This window comes from Camelina sativa, chromosome 9 (assembly GCF_000633955.1).
Source record: "Camelina sativa cultivar DH55 chromosome 9, Cs, whole genome shotgun sequence".
NCBI classification, from domain to species: domain Eukaryota; kingdom Viridiplantae; phylum Streptophyta; class Magnoliopsida; order Brassicales; family Brassicaceae; genus Camelina; species Camelina sativa.
Genome location: NC_025693.1, coordinates 26,277,643 through 26,288,938, shown reverse-complemented (window position 1 = coordinate 26,288,938; position 11,296 = coordinate 26,277,643). Strand labels below are relative to the sequence as shown.

The 11,296-nt window shown below is 33.9% G+C and overlaps 1 protein-coding gene across 1 annotated transcript; it reads right to left on the bottom strand.

Moving 5' to 3' along the window:
- On the bottom strand, window positions 5,088-7,001 carry LOC104715736 (NAC domain-containing protein 53-like). The gene is made up of 4 exons (XM_010433117.1): window positions 6,716-7,001; window positions 6,321-6,592; window positions 5,563-6,227; window positions 5,088-5,367 (listed from the first exon to the last, which is right to left on the bottom strand). The coding sequence occupies exons 1-4, from the start codon at window positions 6,999-7,001 to the stop codon at window positions 5,088-5,090; spliced, it is 1,503 nt and encodes a 500-aa protein (XP_010431419.1).

Sequence of the window (11,296 nt, the reverse complement as noted above, 5' to 3'; positions counted from 1 at the left end):
TATGTATTCGTCTCTCAAAAACCAAAATATCACATCACAAAGTAAACATAAGTGCAACAAAGTCATGGTGCATTTCGATAGGCTATCCGATCTCCAGACGTGGCGTTCTAATTGGAAGGTTTATGTTAAGATCATCCGCAAGTGGAGAAAGAGAGAAGCAAACATCGTCACCTTTGAAATGGTTGTTTTGGATGTTTTCGTAAGTGACTCGTCTCATCATCATATTATATGCACTTAATATTAAATGATTCATGTACATCATGGTTCAACTTTTTCCCCCACCGTAGGGAGATAAGATGCAGGAAACAATGAGCGAGGACCTGTTGCCCCAGTTCTGTGCGGGGATTGAGGAGGGTTTGTGGAAAACCTTCTCTAATTTCGCAACAGGCCATTAGTCTACCATAAATATCTTCCCACCCTTTTACGTTTGCCGCTACACGCGCTAAAAACAAAAGTCTATCATCAAAGGGAAATTCCTCTACCAACTTAATCTAACGAATCGATTTCATATACGTCGACCGATAAGTGTACCAACACTACAACTAAGTGTACCATCTACGTCGATGGCAAAGTGTACCAGCACTACAACTAAGTGTACCAAAAATATCTGACGTACACCTTTAATCAGTCCACGTGTATAAATCTACCATCAAAGGATCGGTAGACTTAGTCCCAACTTCCAATGTTTTTTTTTTTTCTAATGGCATTAGCCGTAATTACGTTTTTTCCAACACTAGTTTCAGGGGTAGTATAGGTACAATGGGTTAGTCTAGTAATAACAAACAATTGTATGTTACTTTTGTAATAAGGAAGCTTTTATGCAATATTCTAGTAACTCACCCTTTGTTTTATGTACTTCTTCTTTTCTTCTTTGTTTTAAATATTATTTTGATTTAAAATACATATGTATTCTAATATGTATAATAAAATTTTGATGACCATAATAATATTTTGGTTATAACTATCTTATAATAAGGAATCAAGCTAAAGAAAACATCTTAATTCTTTACTTTAGATGTTTGATTAGTTATTACAAATTCATATATATTTATTTTATTCTTAAAATTTGAAATGTTCTCATGAAGGAAATTTTGTAATATAATTATCAAATTAATTTTTTTTTACCTCTCACTTACATCCAACAAAATTGTAATGCATTTATTTTAGAATAATAATCATTATATTCAGTTTTTAATTCAACATATAATTATATAAAGATCCATTTTTTATTTAATTCAAATATGTACTTTAAAGATTTTTTCTATATAAAAAAACAAATTGATTTTTTTTTTGATTTTTTTTTCTATCTAGCTTTTTATTACAAGGATTAAAAATTATAACTAAACCTAGCAATATATCTTAAACTAAGGGGAATATAGAAAAACATTTTTTAAATCGTATTTTAAAACTTTGATGCACTTCATATGATTTTATAGGAAATATGTATTTTTAACTTTCAAAATATTTTAGCTTTTTTTTAATTATTAAATAGTTTAGGTTATGTGTTAGTTTATATGAAAAACTTAAATTATATATTTAAATCACATAGTATTTTTTTATTAAATAATATTTTATTACCTCAAATGCTCAAAAAAACCAATGAAAACTATTATCAAAGTTGAACAATAAAAACAAATAACTTTAAGAGATATGTATGATTATTTTTAAATAAGTTATATATTTTGATATTGTATGATTTGAATAAATAAAAGTATAAAAAATGTTAATGACATTTAAATTAATTTGTTTTTTAATGATTATCAAATAAATTTAAATTAATTAATATATTCTATCATACAACAATCCGCGTATTTGTGCGGGATATTATCTAGTGTACTAAAAAGAAAAAAGAATTTGAATGTACGTATTTTAGAAGGAACAAAAAAAGTCTACATTAGAGATTAATTGGAAATGGAAAATAGATTAGAATGTTGAATTGTGAAGCTAAATCTCTCGGACCTAAAGATTAGAAGGCAAAGTGAACTTCATGAACAAATTTGTTAGCTAAGAGAATATTTTAAGATATTTCAAATCAGCGTTCCTTTGTCTATTATGTAAGCTTGTTTGATACAAATCTACTTTCGTATGTTCTTTATTTTTCATTTTACTCAATTTCCATGTTAAATGTGAAATATTATAAGTGTCTTTTGTTTTTTTTGTTTTAAAATGTTTTATAAATATTTAAATGAATTTTTTTTAACACTAAACTTTATTCATTTCAAATGGAATACATCAACATGAAATGAATTTATATTGGAAGGGATAACATGTAAACAAGTCAATACGAACTACCATGGCTATTCTGAAGTTTAAGTAAGGCTAATGTGAATTCATTACTTTGGTTTTATACGCTAGACCTGTCACATTCATCTGTTGTGTGTATATTTTACCATCATGATACTTGTTTAGTTGATATTGTACACAGAATATACACATTGGATTGCCAAATGTTTCTTTTAGAATATTCCATATTCACTTAGTTAATATTGTAGCCAGAACCTTCACACTGATTATGTTTTATCTTACTCACTCTTTTGTTGAAAAGAATAATCAGAAAACCTCCCTTGTTGGAGGAACTTGCATGCTCCGTAGGTGCTTTACCAGGCTGCTGAGGCAGGTTCGGGGACAATCCAGCTCGTTAGTTCTTATTTTGAACATTAATGCAGCTTCAAAATTATTCTCAAGGTGGAACTGGTCAGAGTGGAGGTAAAGAATGCTGAAGGTGAAGATGACAGACCGGGAGGTGAAGAGTGGTAAATTTGACAAACGACGAAGGCAGTGTTTGGGGAAGATGCTCCTCATAATCAGACTAATTCTTGACTTTGTGTTTTTTTCTACCCTCTCGCTAACTCTAGAATTTGGTTCAAAGTTTTGAATTTTGATGATTTGAAGTCTACAAGTATGATTTAAACAGACAAATTCATGCTTATAATATAAATCATCTTCTACCCTTACAGCTTTTGAATAAAAATAGGTGGATACGAAGAGGAGTTCGTTTGAAACGGGCAAAGTCATGATATCGTTGAGCATATTTATACATTATAGAATATTTTCTTAATAAGAAATTTACTGCTTGATAAGCTCAAATTAATCCCTAAAGCTACTCTTTCAAATTAAGAGATCAATGTAGTATTTAGAAGTCGAATTCCACAAGTACTCTAGATTACATAATAAATTGTAGAGTTTTATAATTATGCTAAACAAGTTTATATAAATTAAGAAAAACAATGTAAAATATTAAATAAAACTGTTATAAATTCAATGGATCAAAAAGCTAGACCTAGGGAATTTCTCAGGAAATTACAAATTATTAAATTAAGAAATAAATAGGATTCAAGCAATTAAGAACAGATCTATAACTCTAAACACTTTTGTAAATTAAATCAGTTCTCACTGCAAATAATATCTAAATTTAAAACCATAAAATCCAAATATCTTTGTAAAATTCTAGGTTAAAAATCAGCTTTAAAAACAGGTTTAGATTGTTCACAAAATTATTATTCTCATATCAATTTATTTTCCTAAGTTAATGAAGAACATGACATCATTCTGAATAACATGCAATAGATATTGAAAAATGAAAGGAGTTTAGAAATTCTTCTCTCTACAAAAGAGTTCAGATCTCTCTCCCAAAAGCTCTCTATATCTCTCAAACAATAAAAACTGCTAGAATAAAACTTAATGGTTTCTAAAACCTAAAAACAATATATATGTCCAAAAACACGTCAGGGACTTGTCTTGCAGATATGGAAAACTTTGGACAACTTTTGTAAATTTCGTCGGTTAAACTGGGTGTCGACCGACACCAAGAGTGGTGTCCATCGACACCATCTCCTCTGATCGACTCCAACTTCCAACTTATTTTCCTTGATGAATTGCTCCAAAATCACCCTAATTGCTCCATTTTGGTTTTTTCATGCCAAAATTTTAGAAAACCTGTTAAGACTCAAAAACATCCTAGAAAACAAATCAAAAGACTCAAAAAGCACACTTATATCATAGTTAAAAACCACAAAAACCATGATATATCACTGCTGGTGCTCCTGAAATTGTAACTTTCTGAAATCAACACAAAAGCTCACCAGATCGAATGTAAATTGGTCAATTTTAAGCAAGAGATGGACACTGATTCCAAAAGATTTATGTCTACGCTTCTTTTTTTTTTCTTACTTTTACAGTGGTCCAATTTGAAGTCAGTGGGGACTTACATTGGGATTTCCACACTAGACGATAACAGAAGTGAAATGTATTAGTAAATGATTGTCTCATCTCTCGTCTCTCCCACTTTTCCCTTGAAATTGCAATATTTTTGTTTATTTCTCTAGTAGTGACTGACTTGAGAGAGTTTGTGAGAAGAAAGCTCGTTTTGATTTATATGTTTGTTCATTCCCATAGCCTATTTGTTTATAGATTTTAGTTTAAATTGTTTTGTTGCGCTGAATTGATGATGTTGTAACATGTAGATTTGCCAAGATCATCAATAAAGAAATTCCATCCACCGTGGTTTATGAGGATGGCAAGGTCCTTTTATATTCTTGTAACCCTTTTAAGATAGACTTTTTATCCTATTTTGTACATCTACTAATACTCAAAGTAGCTTAGCTCAGTCTGCTTACCATTTTAAGCATTCTATGATATTCAAATACAGAGATGGCCTCTGCTTGACTATGTTTTAGTTTTTTTTTTTTTTTGTTGCTTGAAAACGTCAGTGTTAACAACCGAAATTAGTTTCTTAATATCTTTACCACTTTAAAACATGTCAATAGCTGCTGTACATACTTCATTAACTGTTCCTGGCATGTTTGCTAGAATCATTTTGAATCATATTTCGCAGATCTTAGCTTGATTCAACTAATTACGGTTTCAGAGGAAAACAAATCCGTAGTAGGAGGAGGAGAAGGAGAAGAGACCAGTAATTTATATTTCTATCTTTATATGTGTTAGGAAACAGAGCAACTAAAAGTCTAAAAACACATGGAAATCTTATCTGTGATAAGCCATAAAGGCATAAAAGCTATTGAGTGAAACCAAAATGAAGAAAAAGTATCAACAGGCTGAGACCAGTTAATGTAATCAGTTCATTCCTTCTATGACGAAGCATTAAAAAACAAACCAATATCGTTGGATTCTTCATCTCCATCCAGCAGTGTATATGATGACTTAATCGAGTCACTCCAGAAACCTTCAAAATCGTCTGCGATCACTGGAAAGTCATAGTCCTCGTTCGTCATCACATTCCCGGATGTTGAATCGTCTTGACCTTGAGGAGGAGGAATCGGTGTACTTTGCTCTTGCTGTTGCTGCTGAGTATCGACACCATCTTCTTCTTCTTCTTCATTACTGAATAATGCATCAACGTCAAAGAACCTGTCCTCGTCAGACATATCAAACAAGTCTTCTTCGGTGCTTTTGTCGTTGCTCAAGCGAGTCATGGCCATCTTGGATCTTGAATCTTGATCACCTTGCGGAGGAGGAGGAGGAGGAGGCAGACTCAGCTCTTCTTCTTGATGTTTAGTAGCGCCAACATTTTCTTCCTCTAGCGTCGTCGTCGTCATGAGAAACTGTTGTTGTTGTTGATAAGCAAAATCATAATAAGGCTGCAGTTGGTGACCTTGAGAAGGAGGAGGAGGAGGAGGGAGAATCGGTGCGCTTTGCTCTTGCTGTTGCTTCTCAGTTACGACACCATGTTCTTCCTCATAGTTTAATAATTCATTGATGGGGTTAAAGAACCCGTCTTCTTGGGTCATCACCATCCCGGTTCTTGAATCTTGACCTTGCGGAGGAGGAGCAAGACTCGGCTGCTGTTGTTGAAAGCCGCCATTATCTCCCTCCAGCATTCTTATAAATTGCTGATACGCAGAATCATAATGAGGCTGCAGTTGGTGTGAATCTGGCCGGGCTGCCATAAACTGCCTTTGATGCGTCCAGTAAGAATCTAGCGGGCCTGGCCAAAACTGCTGCTGCTGCTGTTGATACGCCAAATCATGATGAGGCTGCGGTTGATAAGAATCCAGCGGGGCTGGCTGAGACAGAACGTGTTGTTGATACGCAATATCATGATGAGGCTGCGGTTGATAAGAATCCAAAGGGGCATGCGGTTGATGATACTCGACAGTAGGAGGCTGCTGCTGCACAGCCTTCTTCTGCCTCTTATTCTCTTCTTCCTCTGCTTTCTTCTCCTTATTTATTGCTTGTGGGCTCCGATAGATCTTGCACATAGAATAGTCCTACGTATACGCACCAACCAAAAGAAAACATACAATAAAATCAAAAAAAAAAAAACAACTAAATAACGTGGGAATCAAGAAACGCATACATACCTTTACGTCATCATCAGCAGAAGGACACTGATCAATCCAGTATTCATGCATCAACCAACTAGTTTTTATACCATTAGATCGTTTCCCCACGTAGTATGATAGTGCGGTTTTGCAACCAACGAGGCCTTGCCCAGCGTCAATCTTCTTGGAAGCAACAGTTGCCTTCCAGTATCCGCCTTTGGCGTCACGTTTCTGCCTTTTGCCATCTTTACCAATCTTGTTCCTCTTCGATATAAAGAACAATTCTGTATCATTAGCCTTCTTGAAGTTTTCTACGTACATATTTCAAAAACATACATAAGTAAACGTAACGTTTGCCCAAAGAGAAAGAAGAGATAAAGTTGATAAAAATAACAAGTAATTCTCTAATTTGTTCTACAAAGGAGACGACAAACCTGAAAGTTCTTCAGGATTGGACTCGTAGATGTTCACGACATGTATAGAAAGGGTGTCCAATAATTCTCTGTTTCCGCCCAAGTAGTCTTGTTTCCGTCCAAGTAACGAGATGACCTCCAAGTCCTTTGGTCTATAGTTGACACCTGGAGGAAAGCAAGGTCTCGTCGAAGGGGAAGAAGACAAACTATGATGATCATCAGCTGAAGAAGAAGGAATCCCTGACGGTTCCGGTTCCGGTTCTGGCAAGGATCTTTCTTTACGCTTATTTCTTCCAGGCATCGACATCATCCAGTAACTTTAGACAATCAGATTGAAAGTACGTAATATGATTTGTAAGAGAAGATTCAACGTAGGTTATGTATCTTTTATTTATAAGGATTGTAATAAGCCGGTGGCCATATATATGAACTTTAATCAAAATTTTGAAAAGATAAACAATATGTATTTGGATTCGAATAGATTTGATTTAGATATGTTTCGAGACTTATTTGATATTATCTTTGCTCATCAAAATATATTTTAAACTTTTATATATCTTTCTTATTCAAAAATAAGAGAAAAAAAATAAAAATTGACCATTTTTGAGAGTTAATTTGCAGAGATTGACAATTTGACATCGTTTACCAAAATGTGTATCAAAAGCTTTCAGTCGGCAAATTATTGTAATAAGGGATGATAGAGTTCGATTTCATCACTTTGCATGCAGCTGCTGTTTGTTTTTGCAACGAGTACTGGTGACAACAATATTCTCAGTCAAGCCTAAAAAAAGGTTTTTCGTGTGCCTTACGCTAATGGATAGTTATTCGCATGTTTTACTCTATGATCGGTGTTTTGTTTCTAAAAAGAGCTAAATGAATCTTTGCAACATCAGACTTAAAAGAACCTGGTCAATACGGATCGGAATCTTGATTCAAACATTTAGGCTTTCAGAGGAAAGCAAAATCTTAGGAGAAGAAAAAGCCATCAGTACTGTTTTATATCTATATCTTTAGTTATGTGTTAAGTGTAAGTTTTTGATATAAGAAGATGTTGAAAAAATTGTGTATTAAGTGTGTTATATCAAGACATCAAAAGCAACAAGAATTATGTCTCTGGTTTGACATTGCCCATAGAGAAGGAAACAGAGCTATTAACAACTAAAAAACACATGAAAAAATCTTATCTCTGATATTGACCAAAATGCAAAAGTATGAGCAGGCTGAGATCAGTGAGTGCAATCTTTTATTATTCCTAATTCTGTGTCGAAGCCTTCAAATAAACCATAACTGCTGGAATCCTCATCTCCGTTCAGTGAATGTCGCTTAATGAAATCAGCCAAGAAATCTTCAAAATCCTCTGGGATCACTGGTTCCTGCTCAAAGCTGATCAACTCAGGAAAGTTATAAGGAAAAGGCTGCGTCTGCGGCTTCTGATGCTCTGCTGGAAGTAAACAGTACTCTGGCTGTTGATACACCATATCATGAGGAAGAATCGGTGTACATTGCTCTTGTTAAGCCATAAAAGGCATAATAGCTACATTGAGTGAAACCAACATGAAGAAAAAGTTTGAGCAATAAGCTGAGACCAGTTAGTTAGTGTAATGTTCCATCATTCCTTCTGTGACGCAAAAGTTGGTCTGATAACTAGGCAAATTGGCCGGTATACAAGATGCAATAAAAACCTATAAGACTGGAAAGTGCATAGAGAAATGAAGAAAAGTCAATATGACTAAATGGTAGGCTAACCCTCATAAACTAAGTACCTAACTATAAGTCTACATCCTGAAACATACATCATCAAGGAGATTAAAATTGATGCAAAGCTTTTAGAGCCAAAATAAACTGATACAGGCAAGCATTTCAACGAGGTTAAAATTGATGCAAAGCTTCTCAACGTCGTCTTCTTTTCCTCATTATCTAATGTATATATTTATTTTTCTTGTGTAATAAAGATTGTGGAGCTTTTGGTAAATATGGGTTGCCAAGGATGTGAAAGGAAGGTCCGAAGAGCCATTTCCAAACTCGATGGTAAGAACGATACAGAAATAAGAATTAATCAATTTGATTAGCATCGTTATATATACAATCATTTGTTAGTCTTAATTCATATTGATAGTTAACAGTCTAATTAATAATCAAATCTTGTGTAGGAGTGGACACGGTAGTCGGTAGAGATAGACGTGGATCGTCAAAAAGTGACGGTCACGGGATACGTCGATCGGCATTTGGTACGTACACTCGGATCAGACGATATATCATCATCAGGCGGAGAATACTTTTTCATATAGTGGAAAGTATGATTTCTATGACGAACATCAAAATATAGACAACTCTTCTTCTATCAACGGTTATTATCCTCGTCCCTCCCAAAAAGCTCAACCTACTATTGATGAAAATGCTCTTCATCTTTTTAGCGATGATAATGTTCATGCTTGTATTGTCATGTGATTTTGTTTTATTTCTAACGTGGGATTTGTATCATTATTTCATTCATCTATTCAATTTATTCATGTCGTTAATGTCACAAAATCATTATACTTTTTCTCTTAAATCTAAGCTTGTTAATTTGATAAAATTCATCTTAAGTTTCGCTTTAAGCTAATTTTGTTTCAATAATTAATATCTCCATATTTTAGAACTTGAGTGTACGTATTTTAGAAGGAAGAACTCAAAGTCTACATTAGAGATTAATTGGAAATGGAAAACAGATTAGAATGTTGAATTGTGAAGCTAAATCTCTCGGACCCAAAGATTAGAAGGCAAAGTGATCTTGATGAACATATTTGTTAACTAAGAGAATATTTTAATATTCAAATCAGCGTTCGTTTGTCTATGATGTAAGCTTGTTTGATACAAATCGATTTTCATATGTTCTTTATTTTTCATTTTACTCAATTTCCATGTTAAATGTGAAATATTAAAAGTGTCTTTTGTTTTTGTTTTTTTCGTTTTTTTTAAGAATCAGATTTGGGTATATATTAAATTACAATGGTTTATTTGAGAAAAATGTTTTATAAATGTTTAAATGGATTTCTTTTTTAACACTAAACTTTATTTATTCCAAATGGAATACATCAACATGAAATGAATTTATATTGGAAGGGATAATATGTAAACAAGTCAATACAAACTACCATTGTTATACTGAAGTTTAACAAAGGCTAATGTGAATTCATTACTTTAATTTTATACGCTAGACCTGTCACATTGATCTGTTGTGTGTATATTTTACCATTCATGATATTTGTTTAGTTGATATTGTACACAAAATATACACATTGATTACCAAATGTTTTTTTTAGAATATTCCATATTCACTTAGTTGATATTGTAGCCAAAACCTTCACACTGATTATGTTTTATCTTACTCACTCTTTTGTTGATACTTTGATTCTTTCCGATATAAATTCATTAGCCTTACTTAAACTTTAGTATAGCAATAATTCAATACTTTATAAACTTTATGGCTAATGAATTTACATGTCAATACGAACTACCATTGCTACACCGAAATTTAAGTAAGACTAATGTGAATCCATTACTTTAATTTTATACTCTATACCTGTTACATTGATTTGTTGTGTGTATATTTTACCATCATGATACATGTTTAGTTGATATTGTACATAGTATACACATCGATTGACCCCATGAATCCATCAAGCAATTACCCCACGAATCCATCAAGCAATAACCCCACAAATCCATCAAGCAACAACCACGTTCAGAATCGAGCCATTGAAGCTTTCAATCGTCACCAAGGGGTAGATCTCTTGTTTGGTTACAGATTCTCACCTACGGACGAAGAATTTCTCATCTTTCTACAATGTTTCGTGCAAGTGAATTCGACTTCGCCACAGTCAATGACCGGCCCTATCCACTACGTCCCCGACATCTACGCTAATAAATGTTTAGTTATATTGTACACAGAATATACACATTGATTGCCAAATGTTTTTTAGAATATTTCAAAATCACTTAGTTGATACTATATGCCAGAACTTTCACACTGATTATGTTTGATCTTACTCATTCTTTAGTACGCCGCAGAATCCACAACTAGCTGCTCTGTCGTCTCAAGTGAGGCACCAAGCTGGTCTCGTCAACCAGGCAGGCCGGTTTGTGGGTAATCAGACTGAACATGCTTTGTTTAACTAGACTGCTCCGTAGCAGCCTCAAAAAGCTCGATCGGCCAAGTTCATGCATGCTGCTGGTTTTTCTAACCAGGCTGGCCGGTTTGTGAGTAATCAGACTAAACATGTTTTGTTTAACCAGACTGGTCCGCATCAGCCTCAAGAAGTTCAATATTCAACACAACGAACAACATCATCTGACGACACAAGAATTAGTTTTGCCGTTTACCTTTGTAGGCGATACTCTCGACGGATCTACTCGGCGGTTTGACGAGGCGGTTCAGCTCACGATTCAATCCAGCGGTGGTTAGTTACGTCACCATGACTCCACAATCAAAAACCAAAAAACAAGGCAACGAATAATAAGACAATGCTCAGAAACTTTCTACACAAGTTACAAAAGAAATCTAGGGTTTCCTTAATTCTAGTCTAGACGAAGGCTACGGCTGCTCCGATGACAGCGGGTGGC